Source organism: Balaenoptera acutorostrata, chromosome 11 (assembly GCF_949987535.1).
Source record: "Balaenoptera acutorostrata chromosome 11, mBalAcu1.1, whole genome shotgun sequence".
Lineage (NCBI taxonomy): Eukaryota > Metazoa > Chordata > Mammalia > Artiodactyla > Balaenopteridae > Balaenoptera > Balaenoptera acutorostrata.
Window position 1 is genome coordinate 196880 of NC_080074.1, and position 22760 is coordinate 219639.

Genomic DNA, 22760 nt, shown 5'->3' on the forward strand with positions numbered 1-22760 from the left:
GAAGGGCAGCCGGAGGCCACCTCTCCCACCACCACCACCAGCTCCACCTCCACCACCTCAGGCTCAGGCTCTGCACACCCACCCTTCACCTCTCTCTCCTTCTCCTCCCGTCCCTTCCTTCATCCTCCTGTCTTTTTCCCTGGGAAAATTTTGGGATCCACACAGAAGAGAGAAAAGAACAGATGGGCACAGCACAGGATGGGCATGTGGGGGACAGAGAGACGCACAGATGGACACACTCGAGGGGGGGACAGGAGGCAGAGGCAGGGGCCACAATCCTACCCCTGCCCTCCCAGCCGACCCCTCTCCTCCCACCTCTTCAACCAACCCCCAACCAACCTTGCTCTGTCGCCCACCCCAGGGGTCACTGCCAAGAGCTCAGGGCCATTGTGCTGTGGCCAGGGGATTAGGCCACAGGATGGCCCCTGGAGAGCTGACCCTCGCAACTGTGTCTTTCTGAGGCTCCACGGACAGAGAGCGCTCATGAGGCGAGGACCCCAGTGACGACAGAGACCCTCGCAATGAACGGAGCTTGTCATGCGTGGCACAGGACCCCCTCCTTACAGACACCCACATAACTGTCACAGATACCCCCGGAATGGCAGAGAATTCCCACATATCACAAGCGTTTCCAATGAAGAAAGTCCCAGAAGTGACACAGGAACCCCGTAATTCAAGGAAGCTCTGAAACAGGATAAGGTCCTACGAACACAGAGAACCCCACCAGCACCAGCCCCCAGCATGACACAGAAACACCCCCATGACGAGAGGAGCCTCTGCTGTGACACGGAAAACCCAGAATGACAGAGGATGGAGAGGGACCCACGACAGGAACCCCGTAAAGACAGACACCCCTCCCTGACGGAGCCCTTCACAGTGACACCAGGAATCCCCAGTGGCAGATGCACCCCGTAATGACCACGGCGACTCAGAGTTCCCAGGGACACCCCTAACGACAGACGCCCCAAAATGGCACCAGCCGCTCCACGGTCGCCGGGAAGCCGGGCCGGGCACCCCAGAGTGGCACCCGCGAACCCCAGGAGGCCCCGCGCCGCGCCCCCCGCGACCGCGCCCCCCGCGCCCCCTCACCCTTCACGGCCTCGCCGCGGTGCAGCGGGATCTCGCCCTCGCCCTGCGGGCTGTGCGCCTTCACGGCGATGAACTTGCGGCCGGGGACGGCGCTGTAAAGTTTCCGCTTCGGGCCCCGGGGCGGCGGCGCGGGGGCCGCGGGGGGCGCCGGGCCGGGGCCGGGCGCGGGGCCGGGGCCGCCGGGGCCGCCGGGACCGCTCGGGCTGTAGACGAACACGTAGGTGACGGACGCGATGCCGGGGGGCAGCGGGCACGCGAAGCCGGCGCCCGGGGCCTCCATGGCGCGCGGCCCGGCCCCGCCGCCGGCCTCACCGCAGCCGCCGCCGCAGCGCCCGCCGCCCGCCGCCCGCCGCCGCCGCCGCCGCCCGCCCGCCCGCCGGGGGCCCGGCCCGGGGCCGCTCCATGGGCCGCGCCGCCGCGCCCGGCCCGCTCCCGCCAGCGCACGAGCCGCGCCCGCTCAGGGCTCCGGGGCCGCGGGGCTGCGCTCCCGGGCGCGCCGGGCTCGCTCCATGCCACGGCCGCTCCGCGCGCCCCGCCTCCTCCGCGGCCCGGCTCCTCCCTCTGCGGGCGGCGGGCCGGGCTCCCTCCTCTCCCCCTGCGGCCCGGTCGCCGCGGCCCCGACGCGGGAGAGGCCGAGGGGCCGAGGGGAACTACGGCGCCCTGAGGGGAAGCTGGGGGAGGGGTCGGCCCGGCGGAGGAGCGCGGGGAAGGGGGAGGCGGGACCGGCCGGGTGGGAGCCGGGGAGGGGACTGGAGGCTTCGGACAGGAGGGAAGCGCCTCCGTGAGGGTTCGCCTCGCCGCCAGGAGGGGCTCCCCCAGCGGGTCCGCGCCCGCACCCTCCAGCCGGGCCTTGGCCTCCTCACACCCTGACCGCTGCGTGTGCTGGGCGCCAGAAGCCCCCTCCCGACCTGGGTCTTCTCCTCCTGGACATCTGCCTCGGATGTTCATGCCCCCTCCAGGCTGACCGCCTTGCCCGGACCACTCCCCCGATCTGGGCACCGAGCCTGAGGCCTCGGCCCTACGCCTCTGCCCTGCTCAATCAACGGCCTGCACTGGCTCCCTGGCACCTAGGCCGACCAGGTCCACGTTCTCCGCCAATAGCCGGGCTCTCTGGGACGAGAATTAGCTACACTTCAGTAACAAGGCTGGGTACCTTCTTCTCCCTCCCCCAGCCGCGCATAATGCTGTTCCCAACACCTCAACTATCCTAATCCTGCTCCTGCAGCCAACTATTAAGTTGCTGTCTCTCAGCTCCGGATGCACCTTTCTCTGTCCGGCTCTGTGATGGTGGTGGGGACTCTGCGACTACATTTCATGCCAGACTTTGCCAACAGGGGGAGCCAGGGGGAAACTGCCACCTCGGCCACCTCTAACCGCCACCCCCCAACAGCAGCTCAAACTCAGACATCTACCTTCTCTCCTTTCACCAAAGGTGATCTCTCCCCCTGAGGCTCTCTCCCTCCAGGTGTGCCAAACTTCCTCAGCCCCCTCCTGGCCACTCACTGGGGGACTCCGTTACCTGGATCGCTCCCCCCTAGCTGCTGCTTCGCCCTTAGCCCTCCACCACATCTGGCACCCTAGGCACCTACTAAATGTTTGCTGGAAAAAAAGTTATAATAATTCTGCTCTCCCCACAGAGCAGGTCGTAGCTTGTGTTTGCTAAAAGAATGACCGATATACAAAAACTACATGAAAGCAGGGCTTCCACACAGCTCCAACTCAGGAGCAGCCCATCTGCAAAACTGAAACATCCCAAAGTTTGTTCTTTTAGCCACTGGGCCATGCAAAAGTTTTGGGGGAGAACTGAGGTGATTTGGGGCAGGACAGGTAGCCTTGCAGTCTGGGTAGGAACACGCAGAGACAGAGGAGACATCACAGGTCGAGGCTGTATGAGCAGGGACGACAGCAGAGGAAGAAATGGCTTTTATAAGCTCCTGCTGCACCCCAAGCCCTCTGCTGAACGCTCAGGCTTAGAAAGTTTGGGAATCAGGTCTACCTGGGGGCAAGTTAAGCTGCTTCCCAGCTCTGTGACTTTGGGCAAGTCATTTACCCCACCTGAGAGTTAGGACCGTCATCTGTAAAGTACAGCACAGCCTCATACACGGTCAAGGTTAAGTGATATGATACACACTACGCTGCTCAGCCCAGCTGTCACTGTGAACACAAAGTGCTATTTATGTAACTCTTTCAATCAACATGTCTCCCGAGCACCTTCTATGTGACTGGCTCTGGAACAACTGTGGGAAATGAGAAAGACAGCTCCTGCCCTCAAGGTGCAGCGAGGAGAGAGGCCTTAATCAGCAGCAGCAGGCCGCTGCTGTGGGCCAGGGGGGTCCCAGTAGGGAGCCTTCACTGCCCAGGCTCCAGAAGGCTTCCCAAAGGAAAGCCTTTGGGTAGGATTAGCCTACCTTACTGATGAGAAACGCAGGCACAGAGTGGTTGGCTAATCCGCACAAGGCCACACGGGCGGCAGATGCAAGGACTGCATTGGAGCCCGTCCATCTGTCTGCAGAGCCAGTATCTACCTTCCACTCCCCACTGCTCAGCTCCGCGGGGCTCCAGCCCACAGAGTCTGCTGGGGCCCCCGCCCAGGCTTTTTGCTCTAAGTTCTAGGAATGCCAAGTCCTTCAGACGTCCTTGGTTCTCAGGGTCCCAGCACTCATGGCGAGGGATAAAGAGAAGAACCATGGGGTCCTGTGGTTATACAGGGCCAGAGGCGTTGGGGAAACACCAAGAGGGAGCCTTGGGATGAAGACTCCCCCCTTGGGAACAGGGCTAGGGTCCACCTATAGATTTTGAGCCCTCATGGAGAGGAAGCTCCAGTCCCTAACCTCTTGCCACACGTCACCCAGCCCTGCCTCATCCCAGCCCTCATCCTCCTCCCTGGCACTGCAGGAACCTTTCTAAACCACAGGTCGGACCAGACCCTCTCCCCACAGCATTCTCCCTCAGCTGCCCACTGCCCTCGGGACAAGTCCAGCTCCAACCAGAGATCAGCATGGGGGAGCCTGCCCCAGGCCACAGGACCTCACCTTCTTCCCTTTCCCATCCAAAGAGACCCCCCCACCCCCCGACCCAAAGCCTCAGCTCATCACTGCAGAGGTGCCAGGCACCAACAGGCCTCTCCCTGCCCGCCTAATGCTGGCTCCTCCTGGCTCAGGTCCCGGCCCCCACATACCTGATCTTACTCTGGCTGCCCCTGCCTGCTGCGGGGCCACTGCCGTCACTCTGCTGGTCGCCATCCCGGTCCCGGCCTTTCTCTTCCTGCAGCCGCTGCAGCAGCAGCTGGTGGGGGAGGCTTCGCAGTGAAGGTCCAGGAGAAGCTGCTGGCTGCACCTCACCCTTCAGGTTGATGTCACTGGCTGAGCGCTGCAGGGGCCGAGGAGAGGCAAGGCCGCTAGGGCCAGCCAGCCGCCGCCGCTTCGCATAGCTGGGGGTTTCCCTGAATGGTACTGGGAGGGGGGAGGGGGGACAGGTGAGACTCTGGGCAGCCAGAAAGGGTGACCAACTTGTCCTGGTTTGCCTGGTATTTCCAGATTTTAAAAGTAGAATCCTATGTCCCAGGAACTGCCTCAGTCCCAGGCAAATCAGGACAGCTGGTCACCCCATGACTGAAACTATGATGCGGGGCGGGTCACATACCAAACTGCCTCTACCTCTACCTTCAGGGGTAAAAGCCTGCCCTTCCTGTCAGCCAAATGAGGTCTTGGAACTGCCTATTTCACAGGCTTCCAGAGAGACAAAGACGGCCACATGTGACAAATCTCACCAGACTACCACTGTATAGAACTTTTTGCAGTTGACCATAACCAGAGAAACTGTAAAAGATGTTCTAGACCAGGGGTTGGCAAACATCTGTAATGAATCAGATAGTAACCATTTCAGGCTTTGCAAGCCATACAGTCTCTGTTGCAAGGACTCAGCATGGCCACTGCGGCATGAAAACAGCCTCAAATGATGTATAAGCAGATGGGTGTGGCTGAGTTCCAATAAAACTTTATTTAAATAGCAGATGGTGATTTTAAAAACATGATCCAACTATGTGCTATTTACAAAAGAATCACTTTAGATCCAAAGACACAAGTAGGCTTAAAATAAAAGGATAAAGGAAGATATTTCATGTAAATAGTAACCAAAAGAGAGCTAAGTAGCTACATTAATATCAGACAAAATAGACTTAAAAAGTGTTACAAGAGACAGAGGACATTATATATTGATAAAAGTGTCGATTCGTCAAATAGATTAACAATTATTAATACATATGCACCAAACAACAAAGCATCAAAATATATGAAGCAAACATTGATATATTTGGAGAAATAGACAGTTCTACAATATATTTAAGACTTTAACACCCCACCTTCAATAATGGATAGAACATCTAGAGAGAAGATCAATAAGAACATAGAAGACTTGAACCAATTAGACCTAACAGATATATATATATAGGACACTCCACAGAACAAGAGCAGAATACACATTATTCTCAAGTGCACATGGAACATTCTCCAGGATAGATCATTAATGAGGTCACCAAAAAAGCATCAATAAATTTAAAAAGACTGAAATCATACAAAGTATCTTCTGCAATGACAATGGAATGAAGCTAGAAATTAAGAACAGGAAAAAAAACTGGAAAATTCCCAAATATGTGAAAAATTAAACAACACTCTTAAACAATCAATGTGTCAAAATAGAAATCATAAGGAAAATTGAAAACACTTTGAGAAAATAAAAACAAAAATACAACATACCAAAACTTATGGGATGTAGTAAAAGCAGTACTAAAAGGGAAATTTATAGCTGTAAGCACCTACATTAAAAAGGGATAAAGTTCTCAAATCAATAACCTATTTAAGGAACTAGAAAAAGAGAAGCAAACCAAACCCAAAGCTAGCAGAGGAAGGAAATAATAAAGCTTACACGAGATAAACAAAATAGAGAATAGAAATACGGAGAGAATCAATGACACCAAAAGTTGTTTCTTTGAAAATATCAACAAAATTGACAAACCTTTAGCTAGACTGACTAAGAAAAAAAAGAGAAGGGGGACACAAATAACTGAAATCAGAAATGAAAATTGGGGTATTACTACCAACCTTATACAAGTAAAAAGAAATATAAGAGAATACAATGAATAACTGTATGTCAACAAATTAGATAAACTAGATGGACAAATTCTAGAAAAACATAAATTACCAAAACTGACTCAAGAAGAAATAGAAAATCTAAACAGACCCATAAAAAGCAAGGAGATTGGATCAGTAATCACAAATCTCCCAACAAAGAAAAATCCAGCATGAAATGGCATCGCTAATGAATTCCACCAAACATTTAAAGAAGAATTAGCAAAATCCTTCTCAAATTCTTCCAAAAAAATGGAAGAGGTAGGAACACTTCCTAACTTATTCTATGAGCAATTTAAAAATGAGCAAAGGGACTTCCCTGGTGGTTCAGTGGGTAAGACTCCGCGCTCCCAATGCAGGGGGCCCAGGTTCTATCCCTGGTGAGGGAACTAGGTCCCACACGCATGCCGCAACTAAGAAGCCCGCATGCCGCACCTAAAAGATCCCGCGTGCCGCAACTAAGACCCGGCAAAGCCAAAATAAATAAATAAATATGTTTTTAAATAAATAAAATAAATAAATAAAAATAAGCAAAGAACCTGACATTTCTCCAAAAAAGATGTACAAACAGCCAATAAGCACATGAAAAGATGCATCAATACCCATTAGGGAAATGCAAATCAAAACCACAATGAGATACCACTTCACTTGGACTAGAATGGCTATAATAAAAAATTTTTTAATAAAAAAAATTCTTTTAAAGATAATAACAAGTGTTGGTGAGGATTTGAAGAATTTGGAACCCTCATACATTGCTGGTGGGAATGTAAAATGGTGAAAAACAATTTGGTAGTTCCTCAAAAAATTAAATATAGAATTATCATATGACCCAGCAATTCCACTCCTAAGTGTACACCCAAAATAATTTAAAACAGGTATTCAAGCAAATACATTTCACACATCTTCATAGCGGCAATATTCACAATAGCCAAAGGGTGGAAACAACCCAAGTGTCCATCAAAGGATGAATGGATAAACAAAATGTCACATATACAAACAATGGAATATTATTCAGCCATAAAAAGGAATGAAGTAGTGATACATCCTACAACATGGATAAAGCTTGAAAACAAGGAAGCCAAATACTAAGGGTCATTCCACTTAAATGAAATATCCAGAATAGGTAAATCTATACAGACAGAAAGTATGTTAATAGTTGACAGGGGTTGAGGGAGAGGGGAATGTGGAATAGTTGCTTAATATATATGTTGTTCCCATTTGGGAGGATGAAAATGTTTTGGAATTCAATAGAGTTGGTTGTCAATGTACTAAATACCACTGAATTATTCAATTTAAAATAGTTAATTTTATGTTACGTGAATCTGATTTTAACTGAATTTAAATCCTCAATTTTAAAGCCTCGATTAAAAAACAACAACAACAGACGGTGGGCTGGATTTGGCCTGGGGGCATTGTTTGCCAAGCCCTATTCTAGACTCCTGTTATGCAAAGTGTGGGCCTTGGACCTCACCTACAGCTTTTAGAAATGCAGAATCTCAGGCTCCACCCAGACCCTCTGAGTCAGAATCTACATTTAACTAGATCCCTGGGTGACTCAAATGTACATTGCAAAGTGAGAAGCACTTCCCTAGGGCACTCTTCAAAAGCACTCTGGGATAGCAAGTCAGTGAGCCGTGTACTTGAAAGTGTACACACAGGAGAGGGCGGGAGAGCCTCTGGACCCAGAGGTAGCCCAAGGCAACAGGTGAGGAAGCAGAGGTGGCTGGTCCCAGGTAGGACCCCTGCTTCCAGCTGGTCAGTCTAGAGGGGGAAGGTGAGGCTGCCAAGAGGCTTCCAGGTGACCTGTCCCCGGAAGGGTGACAGGTCTCAGCCTACCAGATCCCTCCAGGTGGGCTTCGTGCCTGAGGAAAAGGAAGGATGACTGGGCAAAGCCTCCCTGCTGCTCCTCCTCTGTGTGCAGGTCCCACCCGGGTCCCCAAGCTGGGGTGGGACATGACAACTGACTCATGGAGGGAGGGTGTGCAGAGGGAGTGGGGTAACAAGGATGGATCCCTGGATTGCTCAGGACTGAAGACAGGCTTTGCCATTAACTCTTCTGTGCCTCACTTTCCTCCTCTGTAAAAATGGACTAACAACAATCACTCATTGGGGGGTTGTTAAAAGAGTGAATTAAAATAACAGGGTTTATCATAAATACTCATGAACATCTGGCTGTGTCTTCTGAGTGTATGTGTGACACCTGAGCAGGTAAGGGTACATGGCCAGCAGAGCTGATGCCCACAATGGGACTAACTGATATGGACCTCCCAGCTCAGCGACAAATGCCTAACCCCAGCCGGGTGAGCTCACTCTGGATCAGGCAGACAGGAAGCTGAGATAATGGTGACCCCAGGAGCCCTAGCATGTCTGTCCAAAGAAGAGGGGCAGCTGAGGCCTGCCTGACTCTCAGCCTGCACCGTGGCCTGGCCCCCACCCTCAAGGCCAGCTGCCAGAGTCCAGACCCACGGTATCGAATCCCACATGAGGTCAGAGGGGGAAGGCGTTGCAAATAACCATATTTTACTGAAAGGAACTGAGGCACAGAGGTCCCAAGCAGCTTTCCCAAGGTGACCTCACAAGCAGAAGAGGGAACCCACATCCGCAAACCAGGCTTCTCCCAGGCTAACAACCACCTCCAAACACTCAGCAGCCCCAACCAGACCCTAACTGGAGCCCTTGCTCTCTCACCCTTAATTCACACCTCAAACTTCATCCCAGTTCTCTCTCAAGCAGAACCTGGGCCCCAAGCCTACACCACTTCATTAGCTCAGTTATGAGCTCGACTCACACCTACTGATTCTGCAGCCTACCCACTCTCACAGTCCGCTGACCCTGCTTGGGGAACAAGGGGCTCCTAACCAAGCCTCACTGTGGGGAGGACTGTTCAGGAGAGACTCTATATAGGAAGACTTCTTAAACATGAACTTGGCCTTAGTCTTAACCCCTCCCTGACCACAACCTCACATTAGAACCAACAAGGACTCAAAACCTGAGACCAGCTCTAGCCCTCTGCTGTCCACTGTCACTTTAAATTTTATAAAAATTGGGATATCGCAGTCCCAGCAGAAAGGGGAGCCTGGGAGTCTGTGTTCCAAAGAGAGCCGTGGGCAGAAAAGCCTTGTCCACCAAGGACAGAGGGAGCTGAGCAGGAAGTCCCTCTATGGCTAGCTGGCTGGAGGGGGCAGCCTCTGGCCAGAAAATATGCTTTCCAGGAAGAGAGGCCCACCCCCCAGCCACCCCACACAGGGAGGGGCGGCAGGATTTGGAGGACTGACATGGGAGTGGGTGCCCCCCGACCCAGGCCCGACGTGAGCCCGCCTGCCCTGAGGTTCAGACTACAGGGCACCCCCGGTTCTCCCTCTGGGACACGTCCGGGGCTCCCCCTGAAGCACTGGCTGCCGAAGGCTGAGCCCCTTTTGCCCCGAGACCGCTGCCACCCTTTCCCATGTACATCCCCACCGTGTTCTGATTTCTTTACGCGTGCATACAACGGTCGAGGCTTGCTATGGGCCACGTGAACCGCTTTATGTGCCAGGATGAAGTGAAACACTGAGGGTCCACTGCCACATGTCCCCTGCTGGCCCTTCACACGACCTAACAGGAAAACAAACCTTGACCCTAACTTCAACCCTGCTTTCAACCTAACTTGATCTCTAAACCCAGCACTGGCGCCAACCCACAGCCCTAGCCATTATAACCATACCCTTGACCCTGACCTGACTCTAACCCCAATCCACAGCCCTCACCTAACCATGACCTTGACCCTGGCCCTTTGTCCACCCTACACAGGCCCTTCCCTCAGCACGTTCCCCATACCTGCAAGGGCCACTAATGGACCACCCCAGTTGTACTGGGAGAACTGGAGGAAAAGGCTCAGGGTATGGGGGCTTCCTTGTAACATCCCCACTGACCCTTGCACTGCTGGGCCCCGACGACCCCCACAAACCCACATTCAGCAGGGACCTGGGTGGGCAGAACTCACCAACATCCGAATCTTTGTGAGTCTTGATGACCTCCGCAAGCTCAAAGTTCCCTGCTATGATGGCCACCTGAGGGGGGGAGGGGCAGGAGGAAGGCTCAGCAGCACCAAACTCGCCTCCCCTCGGCCCTGGTGGCTCCTTCTCGACTCCTGTGTGGGGTCTTCCTCAGTTGGGGGCCCCAGGTTCGGACCCTGTCCCCTGCCTAAACTCACCATCCCAGTCTGCACGGGACTGAGGGGTCTCCTGGGACACGAGACTCTCGGAGCTAAAGCTGGGACACGCTGGCCACTCTGCCTGTTCCCTTAATGGCCCCTCCACACACCATCTTTTCTGTCTCAGCCATGGCCCACCACTACCTTACTCCTGTCACCCTCTCTCCTCCGTGCCCTCACCCCTGCATCTCATCATCCAGAAAGCCCTCCACTGCTGCCTCTGCCCCCTTGACTGGACGATCAGTGGCCAGACCTGTTCTTCCCACGTCTCCTATGAAGGCCCCTGCTCCCACTGAGAGTGGAGTCCCAGCTCCCTCCGTGTCCAAAGTCCCCATGACGTGGTCCCTGACTCCCCCCACCAACTCCAGGCCACACAGAGACCCATCCATCTGGTCATCCTCGTGCTAAGAACCAAACCTGGCCAGAGAAAAGGCCCAGAAACATGATCTGAGTTCAGTCGGGATCTGGGACCACCCCTCTCGCCCCTGGTTTGGCCTCTGCACCCCACCTGTCTCTGGTAGGTCAGGCCCACACCTGTTCTCCCTTGGCCCCAGAGCCCTCTAACCCTCTTCTCTTCTCCCTGGAAGGGGGACCAAGGGAACCACCCTCAAAGAACACCCCCACCACGAGCTGGGCACTGCACTGGCTCACCCCCTTCCTCCGCCCCACCCTGGGGCGATCCTGGGGTCAGAGCTCCCTTATTACTCTACAGGGCAAAAAAGCAAGGTCTAGAGAGACCAAGCCACATACAGACAGACAAACACGCCCTGGGGCAGCCTCGTGCTCCTGTAGGCACTGGTGTACCTGGAAGGCTGTCTGGCTGTTATAATTGCGGACATCCTTATTGGCTCCACGGAAAAGCAGGACGCGGGCACAGCTCTCCTGTGGGAGGGTCGGAGTAGGGGTTGCAACTGGGCGACAGCACATGCGCACACAGGAGTGCAGGGCACACACACCCACGCCTACATGTTCAGCGCACACATTTGTAGCACAGGGACAAGCAGGTCAGGTGTACACGTGCAGGTCCCACCTGGCCCAGAGGGCCCAGATGCACACAATTCACACCTGGTTGTGCAGAACACACACGTGTGACACGTGTGTGCAGGGAACTGATACACACACGTAGGCCTGCAAGGCCACAGCTCACTGCAGGAGGCAGAAGACGCACTTGTGGCGCGACACACCGGGTCAGACGTGCACACACAGGTAGTCACTGTACAGCATCACCTGTGTGTACACACACGTGTGCACAGGCGCAGGCACACCTGGTTGTAGAGGGCGCAGATGTGCAGGGCTGTGTTCCCCGAGGCGTTCTGGGCCCCCATGTTGGCTCCGTAGAACAGCAGGTGCTCCAGGTGCTGCACGTGCCCAAAGCGGCAGGCCTTGGGGAGGGAAGAGGTGCTGCTGGGCCCCTGGACGGAGCCCACGCCCCAAACCCCAGAGGCGGAGCCGGGGACACCCCCGCCTTCACGCTCCCCGCCCACCTGGTGGACCTCCTGCCAGCCGTTCTCGTCGCTGGTCCCCAGCTGAGCGTGGTCGTGCAGGAGCAGCTCACAGCAGAGCGCGTCCCCCCCGCCCAGGGCGCTGTGGTACAAGGGCGTCAGGCCGCGGCTGTCCTTGTAGTCGGGGGAAGCGCCCAGGTCCAGCAGGGTCTGAGAGCAAGAACCTCAGTGTTCACGCCAGGCCAGCCTCCTCCCGCTACCGGGCCGCGTGCCCCTCCAGGCCAGGCCTGTGCCCGCACTGACCGTCAAGGCCGCCGCATTCCGCTGGCGCGCGGCACAGTGCACAGCGGTGAGCCCGTCGCGGGTGCGGAAGTCCAGGTGAGCGCCGCCGTTCCTCAGCACCTTCAGCAGGTCCGTGGCATCGTCTAGCTGGGCCGCAAGGCTCAGAGGACACTCTGGGTTCAAGGGATAGAAGAAGGCTATAGTCCTGGCCATTCCAAGGCCATGCCCCTTCCTGCTCTGCTTCTCACCTCCTGAGTCAGGATCGTGGAAATTGGGGTCCAGCCCCTTGTCCAGCAGGCGTGCCACCTTTTCCGTGTTGTGCAGCTGGACGTATTCCATAAACTTCTTCAGGTTCGCCTGGAACACCCAGCCATCCTGATCAGCCCACAGCACGGCCACCATCACCTGACCATCACCCACCTTCCACCAGGGAGCCTCAGGTTACCTGTGGGGCATCTACCACCCCACCCCGCCCTCAGTCTGACCTATCAGCCTACATCATGACCTTGTCACTCCTCTCGCGTCACCCTAAGCCCTGCACTCCCGCTGTGGCCCCGATCCCAGCTCAGCTGGACCCACGTGCTGCTCCAAGTCCTTCCCTGCATCCCAAGCCCAACACAGCTGTCAGCCCGAGCCCAGCCAGCCCCTCGACAAGGCCAGGCTGCCCTCACTCACGCCGCCTGAGTGAGTTCCCTACCCCAAGCTCAGCCCCTGCCCTGGCTTCTCTCCCTGGCCCGGGGGCCCCAACCTGTCCAGCCTGGAAGAGCCCGCGGCCACATGGGCAGGAGCCAGCCCAGGGCAGCCCATATCCCCATCACTCCCAAGGTAGCCTGTTCCTTATCCAGCCCGTTCTCTTCACAAGCTCACCCCATGGCAGACTCCCAACTCCGGGGCCCTCCCCCATCACCAGGTGTCACCTCCTGTCACGTGACCTTGACTGCCTTTCATTCATACCCCCAGTCGTGCACTAATTTACTCAGCAAAGCCTCACTGAGCTCCTGCTGGTGCTACAATGCCACGTGCACAAGGCAAGGTGCCCTGGCCACAGGCCCCAGGCCCTCTAGAAACAAAGTGCATCAGAAGTAAGACAGGGTGCCACAGGGACAGCTCCATAGGAGGCAGCATCCTCCGGGGGGTCAGGCGATGAGACAGGAGGAATGATGCCCGTGGCTGAGAGGAAAGACCTCAGCTGCAGCCAGCAGGGAGGGAGGGGGGTGGTGTGATGGTGGGGGCCAGCTGGAGCCCAGGCAGGCAGAAACACGGGACTGTGGCAAGGAGTTGAAACTCATCCTAAAAACGAGTGGGACTCACTGAAGGTCAGGAGTCACTGGTGTCCTGTGGGTCACTGGGGACAGTTCTGGAGAAGGGGCAACTACAGGAGGAACCCAGGGTGATAGGTCACACCGGGGCCAGTGAGGGAATCTCTGCCCAGCCACAGAGTCATGGCTACTGACCACCACATGCCCCGGGGTAGCAGAGAAGTCTGGCACGGAGGCTCCAGGATCACAGCGCGGTCACTGGGCCACAGGGGTGAATGTTCAGATCCCTCTCTTAGGCTCCAGAGACTGTCAATGAAGTGTCCAGCAAGCAAATGTCCATTGGCCCAGGGGAGCCTGGGGTGGGAGCTCAGGGAGTCTGCCTGTGGGAAGGGCCGCGGCACCCACCCTGCCCCTCCTACATTCAGAGAAGACAGGGAGGTGCCCCCCAAAGAGCACTTGGGGTCAGACCCTCCTAGCAACAGTACCAAGGAGTAAAGACTCCACAAGTATGCCTAGGGAGAGGGCCCCAGAGTCAGACAGATCTGGGTTCAGCCCCAGCATCACTGGATGCAGAGCTGTAAGTCACTTAACTTCCCTGGGACTCAGTATCTTCATCTGTGAAATGGGATAATAATAGTCCCTCACAGAAAAAATTAATGAGATGCCTAAAGTGCCCAGCACTGGATGACCACTAAGTGCTGGGCTCCCTGTTCTCCCCACCGCTACCCAGCTCCCCGCAACAACCACATCTGGTGCCTGCTCACGTCTCCCCCACAAAGACACCGTGCCCTATCGCACTCCACCCCTTAGCCAGGGGCCCACCAGAGGGGTCAGCCAGAGTCTGATCTGACTAGAACCCATCACCAGACCGACCACCCCAAAGCCATGGTGCCCGGAGTCTGCACCCAGTCCTCTAGCCGTCCCCAACACCCACTCTGGGCCCCTGACGACAAGAGAAAGCAGACTGAGCCAAGGCTGGCAGGACTGACTGGTCAGCCCCAACCAAGATCGGGTGGGGGGGTCCTGGGAACAGGGGGAGGGCCTCAAGAAGGGAATTTTTAAACAACATTTTTGACGCCACAAAACCCAGTTAAGGCTGGGGTGGGTGAACACTGGTCATGGGGGGGGGCGGCCGGAGGGGGTGTAGAAGGTGACCTTGGAGTCCACTCCCCGTGGCTGCCTCCTTACCTTTGTGTGAAGCTTTGCAAACTGCTTATCATCAATGAGGTTCTGGGCATAAACTCGCCGCTTGTATCGAAACTGCTCAGGTAAAGACAAGGCAGAAAAAGGCATCCACCTGGGCTGAGTGAGTGAAAGTATGCACAGAACCGAGTCCTGCCCGCTTCCGTGAGGCTAGGGCCCCACACTGCTCGCCGCCCCCGTCACAAAACCCCTGCCTGCCAGCCACACAAAGCCATGCACACTACCATGGACGCCACCAACACAGAGGTCAGGCGCGATGTAGGCCCAGCTGCCCGCCTGCAGTGCCCTTTCTGTCTCATTCCCATCCCCGGGATTCCCCGGAAACCTCAGGCCTCTTCCAAGACCAGTTTCCAGGCTGACCTTCCGAGACATCCCGTCTCTGGGAAGAATTGTCCCTACTTGCCTGGGCCACCACGGAGGCCAAGCCGGCTCTGAGCTCAGCCACCGTAATTCTTGCTTCAGTGCTCATTGCACTTGCCACCCCCACCTCCAAACCGTGGGTCTGGGTCCCCTTGCTCACAGGGCGCTCAACAGCCTTTACACCGTGGACGGGTGCGCAAACGAGGAAGCTTAGGTCGCCCTTCGGACAACTTCACGGGCGGGGAGGGGGAGACGCTGACACCGACGTGCACACAGACCACGGCTGGCTTACTCCACACAGCGCTCCGGGCACTCACGCCTGCTCACACCCCATCGCACGTGCCGCTGACCGCACGCACGGCACGCGGCTCACACCTCACGCGCCAGACACACAACTCAACCCCCCCGCCCACCGCTTCCACACTAACTCCCCGCGTCCGTGCCCCTCGCTGCCGCGCCCTCCGCCGCTCCCGTCCCGGAGCTCGGAGCTCGGAGCTCTCAGCCCGCCCCCTGCCGCGCCCCCGGCCGCCGCTCACCTCCAGGTAGGGCAGGGGCGTGTCCAGGTTGGGCGGGTATTCCTGCAGGAGCCGCTCCTCGTCCAGGAACTTGCCCGCGCGGCCCCGGGAGGGCGGCTGAAAGAGCCCGTAGTTGAGCGCGTCCTGGAGGCTGTGGTTGAGGGCGCAGAGCACGCGCTGCTTGGCTGCCCACACCGGCGCGGCCGGGTCCAGGCGCAGGCACTTCTGCGGCGGAGCGGGAGCGTGAGCGCGGATCGGCCCCGCGCGGCGCTGAGTACTGAGTCCCCGGGCCCCGCGCGCCCAGGCCGCGGACCCCGAGCCTCCGCGCCCCGCCGGCTAGGCCTCGCCCCAGGGGCGGTGCTTCCCCGGGCCCCGCCCCCGCCCTGGAGGTGGGGAGGGTCCCGGCGGAGGTGGCGGGGGAGGGGTGAGTAGCCGCGGGCCTGGGGTCTCCCGCGCCGGGCTCCGAGCGCGCGGGTGGGGGGCTGGGAGAGGAGGGCGGGGGTGCCGCCGGGATCCGGGCGGCGAGGCTCACCGTCTGCTGAAGGTCCGGGATGCCGACGCGCACGATCACGGCGCTGGCCCCGGGGCCGTCCATCCCCGCGCCCCGGCCGTGGCCGCTCGCGGCCGGGAGCTGGGCGCCCCGGGGCTCCTCGCGGCGCCCCGGCCCCCCCTGCCCCCCCACCGGAGCCCCGTCGGCCGCGCTGCGCGGGAGGGGGCCGGGGGGGGCCGGGGCCGGCACGGGGGACAGCGGCGCCGAGGGCTCCGCAGGGGCGGCGGCGGCGGCGGCGGCGCGGCTCAGCTGCATCGGCCCCGGCTCCGCTCGGCGCCTGCCTTCCCCGGGGGCGGGGGCGGCGGGGGGAGGGGGCCTGAGCGGCGAGGGAAGCGGGGGTGGCAAGGGGGCTGCGCCGGAGGCGGGGGCCGGGAGGGCTCAGAGCCAGCCGAGGGCGAGGGGGACTTTGCGGGGTCCCGGGGTGAGGGGTGGGGTTGGTGCGAAGGGCGAGGGCCGCGCAGCAAGGCGGGGGCCTAGGGGCTGCGCCGGGGGTGTGGGGAGTCCTAGGCCTCAGTGTGGGGAGAGTGGCTGAGCAGCAAGGGCCGCGCCGCCGTTCGGCTGCGGAAGAGCATCTGTGGCCCACAGGGGAAGATGCGGCGAGGAGGGGGTCTTGGACCTGGCGTGGGGGCTGCCTTGGGCAAAGGGACCAGAGGCAGGGCAGGAAGGGGAGAGAAAAACAGGAAAATTAATTTCCGGGGGTGGCAGCTTCTCTACCACCCTACCGACCTCCCCTCCCCACCCCACTCAAGCCCCGGAGGAGATGACAGGGACCAACACTGCCCCAGTCCTGGGGTGGGACGGTGGGGACCTCGGAGCCCTGGAGGGGCCGGGGCTTCTCCCACAGCCAGAACCAATTAACCTTACAACTTAACCCTTAGGACCACGCCGAACAGTGTGCCACGCGGCTCCCGGCTCCCCCACCCCTGGCTGAGGCTGAGGAGTTCACTCCGGACTCTGAGGCCCGCCTCTTCTGCCCCCCTCCTCAGGTCCCCTAGTCCGCCTAGCTCCAACGCCTGTCACGCCCTCCCAGTCACCTTAGCGACGACAAGATGGGGGCGCGACCTGAGAGGAAGGGCTTAGGGGAGGGGGCGCCACTAGCCTCCACCTGCAACCGGGAAGTGAATTTTAGTTTCACGCGTTGTCGTGGCAACGCGGGAGGGGGTGATGAGTAGGCGGAGGAGAGGGGAGCGCAGTAAAGAAACTAGCTCAGGCGCCACCGCCCCACTGGAGCTGGCCAGGTCCCCCCAACACTCATCAGCCTCACAGAACTACCCCAGTGCTGGGAAACCCTGTGCCCCCAAGGTCCCTAAAAGCGAAGAGCGGCCCCTTAACGTCAAAATAGCCCTGATTTCCCGAGAAACAGCTTCTGACTCCCACAGAACTCCCCCAACATGCCTGACTCCTCCCCAGAAACAGGCCCTGACCCCCGCAGCCGCTCACCCTCGCACAAGACACCCTGGCCGACCTTCACAGAACACCCCAGCATGAGGACACCTTCCGGCCCCTGGCAGAAGACAGCCCAGCCTCACCTACCTTCTCCAAGAGCAGCCCTGGGTCCCCTGAGCCTCCCGGGAATAAACTTGAATGAACCTCCACCCCACACACACACACACACACAGAAAGCCTCCCTACCCCTCCCCATGACAACCTGGAAGCAGCCTTACCCCACGCGGACCAGCGCTTGACACCCCCTCCAAGGACAGCCTCCTGCCCACAGAGCCCCGCAATACCCACCCCTCCTTCCCCCAGAACAGCCTCTGTTCACCCCAGAGCGCGGCCCTCTTCCCCAGGACCAGCCCTGACCCCTGAGGGAAACCGGACTCTCTCCCTGCCCAGTCGGCCCCCCTTCAGAAAAAATCTCTGCCTCCCAAGATTTCACTGACCCCGCAGAGCCGAGTCTCCAGCGCTGTCTGTGGTCTGGGCCCGCTTTCTTCCCGAGCCTGGGCGGACCCTGCCTGCCTAGAAATGCGGCCCCAGGATGTCCAGGCTCTTCCCAAGGCCACTGGCCTGGCCTGAGTGGGGGAGCTGAGGGTCCCCAGGGGCTGGAGCAGGATGGGAGGGGTAGGGGAAGGGGGGAGCAGGAAGGGGCTGTCGGAAGCCCACTTATCTGCAGGAAGCACCTTAGGAAGCACGTGGCCCAGCCCTGGAGAGAGGAAACTAGTGCTTCCCGGCCCCCCTCCTGTCTCCACTGCCTTCCTGCCCCTGTTCTCCCCTCCCTGAGTCACCCAGAGCTGCCCCCACCCCACCCCCCCCGTGTCCCTCATCCCTCCCGCTGTGGCGGCTGAAAGGCCGGGCCGTGCTCACCGGAGTCCCCGATTCGCGATGGGACTGGAGGAGGAGGCGCACACCCAGCCACAGAGCGGCCCCCGGCCTCCAAGCTCTCCCCACAAACCTGCCCCTGACCTGGAGAGCCAGGCGCCCGCCTGGCCACCCCGCCTGGACCTCACGGAGGCCCCCTCGGCCTCCCCAGCAACCCACTGTCTTCCGTGAGTCCAGCACCATGAATGCCGAGCTTTCAGGAGAAAACCTCACAGCCTTGCTGATGGCCACATTCCTGGTCTCCAGGCTCAGACGGGCCTGCACTGCCAGGGCTGTTTCCACAGAGCACCCGGCGCAAAGGATGGGTACATAATGAACGAATGCCAAACCGGCACCACTCCTCTGGACCCACCACCACCCTGGCAAACGGCAAAAATTCCAATACCCAGAAGCACCTTACCCGCACAACGTCCTCCTGTCCCTGCAACATGGTGGGTTTACAGAGGAGGAAGCCCCGGGACAAGCTGTTTTGTTGAGAATAAAAGACCCCCAGGCTCCTCACCACCTCCCAGACTCACCCCTCTGCTCTCCTGTCTCTGTCCTTGAAGGTGAGGATTCCCCAGACTCCATGGCCCTTCTGTATCTCCACTCCTGCCATCAGGGCTAAGATTCCAGAATGACCCATGGTTCTCCCATCCCCACTTCTTCCCACCACACACGTTCAGACGCCCAGGGCCTTTGGGAGCTCATGTGGGCAAAGCGTCCAGAACAGTGCCTGGCACAGGGTTAAACCCATCCGTGGGTGAACCCCTGCACACCGGCCACTGCATAGGCCATCTGACACCCTTGGTGCCCCACACCCTCAAAGTCTTAAGCCCACCCTCCCCAGCGTGGGTGGTCCACCCCCAACTCCTGGCCCTTCCTGGTGAGCCCGTTTGTGTCCCCCTCCCTCACCATGCCATCCCTCCCTCCTTTTACATTCCTGGGGCCACCTCCTCACCCAAACCCTAACCCTTCCCTCCCTCTCACCCCTCAGCCTACAGTGGCCTGGCCCCACAATCCGCCTCTTGCTGAAAACCCCACAGGCCTGCTTTCTCTCCTATCTCCCCTCACCCCCTGGTTTCCTTGACAACTGGGGGTGTGGGGCAGATGAGTGTCCTGCTGTCAGGTGCTCCCCTGGCTGCCCTTGGTCTTCTCTCGCAGTCTATACTCTTCCTCTGCCCTCCACTCTGATCTTTCCTCGGCAGCACCCTGGTGTCTACCTGCCCTGTAATTCACTTACTTGTTGCTCACTGTTTAGGATCTGTCTTTCCCCCCAGAATGTAGGCTCCCTGTGGAGAGGGAGCTTTGCCTGTTTGGTTCACTGCTGTGTCCAAGGCCCTGGTGCTCAGTCGATGCTCAGCATGTATTTGCTGAACCTTCATCTACAGACTGTTCACGCCCAACTTTCTTCAGAGCAGACCCTCTCCAACCTCCAGAGCAGATTGTAGGGGCAGAAGACCTGATTGTTCAGTTGACTGTCCGGATCTGGTGTAATTTTTGTGGGTAGGGTTTTGGGGTTTTGTTTGTTTGTTTGTTGTTGCTGTTGTTGTTGTTGTTTTGCTTCTAGTTATTTAACATCTATCAGTATATTTAGATTCTGTTTCATCCTGAGTCTGATTTGTTAAGTTTTATCTCTCTAGGAATACAAATCTATTTCTAAACAATCAACTTTTCATTCTGTTAATCATCTCTATTTCTATTTTGTTTATTTCTTTCTACTGTTTTGGTTGTTGTTAAGATTCTTTTTCTTATTTCTTCAGCTGGGTACTCAACTCAATTTTTAGTCTTTCTCTTCTCTGACAATGAGTATTTAAGGTTATAAATTTCCAAGTGTGACTTTAGTTACGTCCAGTAAATCTTGAAAAGTAGTATTTTTAATTTCATCTTGTTGATTTTCTAATATCAATTGTATTGTTTGCTTTAGGAATTGCTGAAAAATATGCTTACTTAAATTTTCAAATGTATACTAGGTTTTCTTTGGAAGGAGGACTAACCCTTAGCTACTGATTTCTTTTTTTATTGTGTTGTGGTCAGAAGGTGATCTGCATAATGCAGATATATATATATATATATATATATATATATATATATATATATATATATATATATATATCTCCATTATATCAAGATTGTTAATTGTATTATTCAAATATCCTATGTCCTTTCTAATGTTCCGTTTGCTTGATTTATAAGTTACTAAAAGAAGTGGGATGGGCTTCCCTGGTGGCGCAGTGGTTAGGAATCCGCCTGCCAATGCAGGGGACATGGGTTCGAGCCCTGGTTCAGGAAGATCCCACATGCCGCAGAGCAGCTAGGCCCATGCGCCACAACTACTGATCCTGCGCTATAGAGCCAGTACTCCGTGACGAGAGAGGCCACCGCAATGAGAGGCTCGCGCGTGGCAATGAAGAGTAGCCCCCGCTCACCGCAACTAAAAAAAGAAAGCCCACGTGCAGCCACGAAGACCCAGCGCAGCCAAAAATAAATAAATTAATTAATTAATTAAAAAAAAAGAAGTGGGATAAAATCCCACTTCAGCAGTCTCACCATGAAATTTTGCCAATTTGGGATTTATATGTCTTTCCAGACTTTGTTTTTAATGCTAACAGGTTTAGGAGTATTATAGCTTCCTGATAAATTATTCCTTTTATTATTATATGGTACCCTTCTTTATCCCTGTGCTTTTTGCCTTAATTTTATTTTTTTTCCATAATTAGCCTAGGCACAGCACTTCTCTGTGAGTATTGACCTCGCATGTCTTTTCCCCTCATTTTCCTTTTATCCTTTCTACATCTTACATTCCTAGGTGTGCTTGTCGTAAATAGTATGTGTGGCCAGATTTTTGTGAAAACCAATCTTACAATTTTCAACTTTTGATGGTGTTTTATTGTGATTATTGATTACTGATATGTTTTCACTGATTTTTACCATCTTATTTTGTGTCGTCGGTTGGTTTTTTGTTTTTGTTTTTCCTCTGTGCTGCTTTTTTCTCCCTTTGGGCCCTCCGTTTGATTGATCACATTATCTTTATTCCTTTTTCCCTCAACTCCCATTGTTTTGGAAGTCCAGCATTCTCTTTCTTTTTTTTTTTTTTTTTTTTTTTTTACCTTTTAAGGAAAACTTTATATTCTAAAATTATTAAAAGGACATCATAAACCCATTCAATCATGCAGGTCCTTTAAACTTTGCTTTGAAAGTCTTAAGGAGAAAAATATATGGTACTGTGACTAGGGCATAGGCTGGAGAAAACTTTCTGATTTCTAATTTTTCTTCCCTTACCTTACTACTTGAGAGAAGTCAATACAATTTTCCGTTTGTATAAATGAAAGGCCACAGTTTTTAACTCTTTTATAATAATATTCCTTGAGCCAGAAGAAGATATATTTTCCACATTTTAGTTACATTTCAACAATTATGTATTATATGCCTATAGGGCTCATGTTCAATGGCAAAGTGAAGTGGACGGATGGTCTCAGATGTTTCCTTGTAAGATAGCGTGTCAAGAACTGGCTTATATATTATCCGTCCTCCAGACTGACATCACGCTTCATAATAGCTTGGTATGATGATTGCTGTCAAAATCGCCTGCAAGGAAACATCCGTGCCACAGGGCCTGGCCGCGCCGCGGAGGGACCTCGCCGGGAAGGACGCGTGGGCTCGCGCAGGGGGAGCGGAGCCCCAGTGGGTGGCACCCGCGCTGCCGCCTCGGAAGGGGGGCCCAGCATTCTCTTTCTATCATTTTCATAAACACACTTACATTTTCAGCCTGTGGGATTAACAAAGCCTGAGGTTAATTACTGTCGCCACCCACCTCGTGCACTAGTGGGAGTTGAAGATGCTTTAGCTGCAGGTCTTTGTCCACATCGTCCTCACTCCAGTGAGGCTGCTTGAGGAGTCACATGTCAACCCGCTCTTTACTCACTTTCCTTCTGGCTTGAATTTTCTTCTTCCTGAAAGTAGTGACAAATTTCAGTCTTTGAAATGTCTTATTTCACCCTCATTTTGAATGATAATTTAGCCAGTGTAGAATTCTAAATTGACAAATTATTTTTTTCTCAATACTTGGAAGTCTTTTCTCTCTGTGTGCTGTATTCTGGGTAATTTTCCCAATTCTGACTTCCATCTCACTGATTCTGTTTGATTTTAATCTGCTGTTAATCCCATCCATAGGGTTGTTGTTGTTTTTTTTCCCATAGAATTTTAAATTTCAATGACCATGGGTTTTCTTTCTGTAAGCCCTGTTTGGTACATTATCAAATCTCCTTGCTCTTTCTTTATATTGGTTTTTTCTTTTTTGTTTAATGCAATTTTTAGATTTCTTTTGTCTTTAATTATTTTAAAAACATTTATTTTAAAATTCTAGTCAGTAGTTCCCTTATGTGAAATTTTTGGTGGTCTAATCCTGTTTGCGGTGTCCACCGACTCACTCACTGTAGGGGGA

At 55.4% G+C, this 22760-nt stretch overlaps 1 protein-coding gene across 6 annotated transcripts in view; it reads right to left on the reverse strand.

Moving 5' to 3' along the window:
* The window catches only part of SHANK3 (SH3 and multiple ankyrin repeat domains 3), a 50749-nt gene extending 34476 nt beyond the window's left edge, over positions 1 to 16273 (reverse strand). For 5 of the 6 annotated variants that reach the window (XM_057556260.1, XM_057556259.1, XM_057556261.1 and 2 more), the window contains exons 1-11: positions 16001 to 16273; positions 15490 to 15693; positions 14579 to 14650; positions 12380 to 12488; positions 12153 to 12304; positions 11892 to 12059; positions 11673 to 11789; positions 11212 to 11289; positions 10198 to 10264; positions 4268 to 4541; positions 1090 to 1292 (exon numbers count right to left, since the gene is read on the reverse strand). In XM_057556260.1, coding sequence (XP_057412243.1) covers positions 1090 to 1292; positions 4268 to 4541; positions 10198 to 10264; positions 11212 to 11289; positions 11673 to 11789; positions 11892 to 12059; positions 12153 to 12304; positions 12380 to 12488; positions 14579 to 14650; positions 15490 to 15693; positions 16001 to 16273 — 1717 coding nt within the window. Of the gene's footprint in view, positions 1 to 1089; positions 1293 to 4267; positions 4542 to 10197; positions 10265 to 11211; positions 11290 to 11672; positions 11790 to 11891; positions 12060 to 12152; positions 12305 to 12379; positions 12489 to 13585; positions 13674 to 14578; positions 14651 to 15489; positions 15694 to 16000 lie in introns of those variants that run through there. The other variant, XM_057556262.1, reaches the window with a different exon arrangement.
* Positions 16274 to 22760: the final 6487 nt, after the last annotated feature.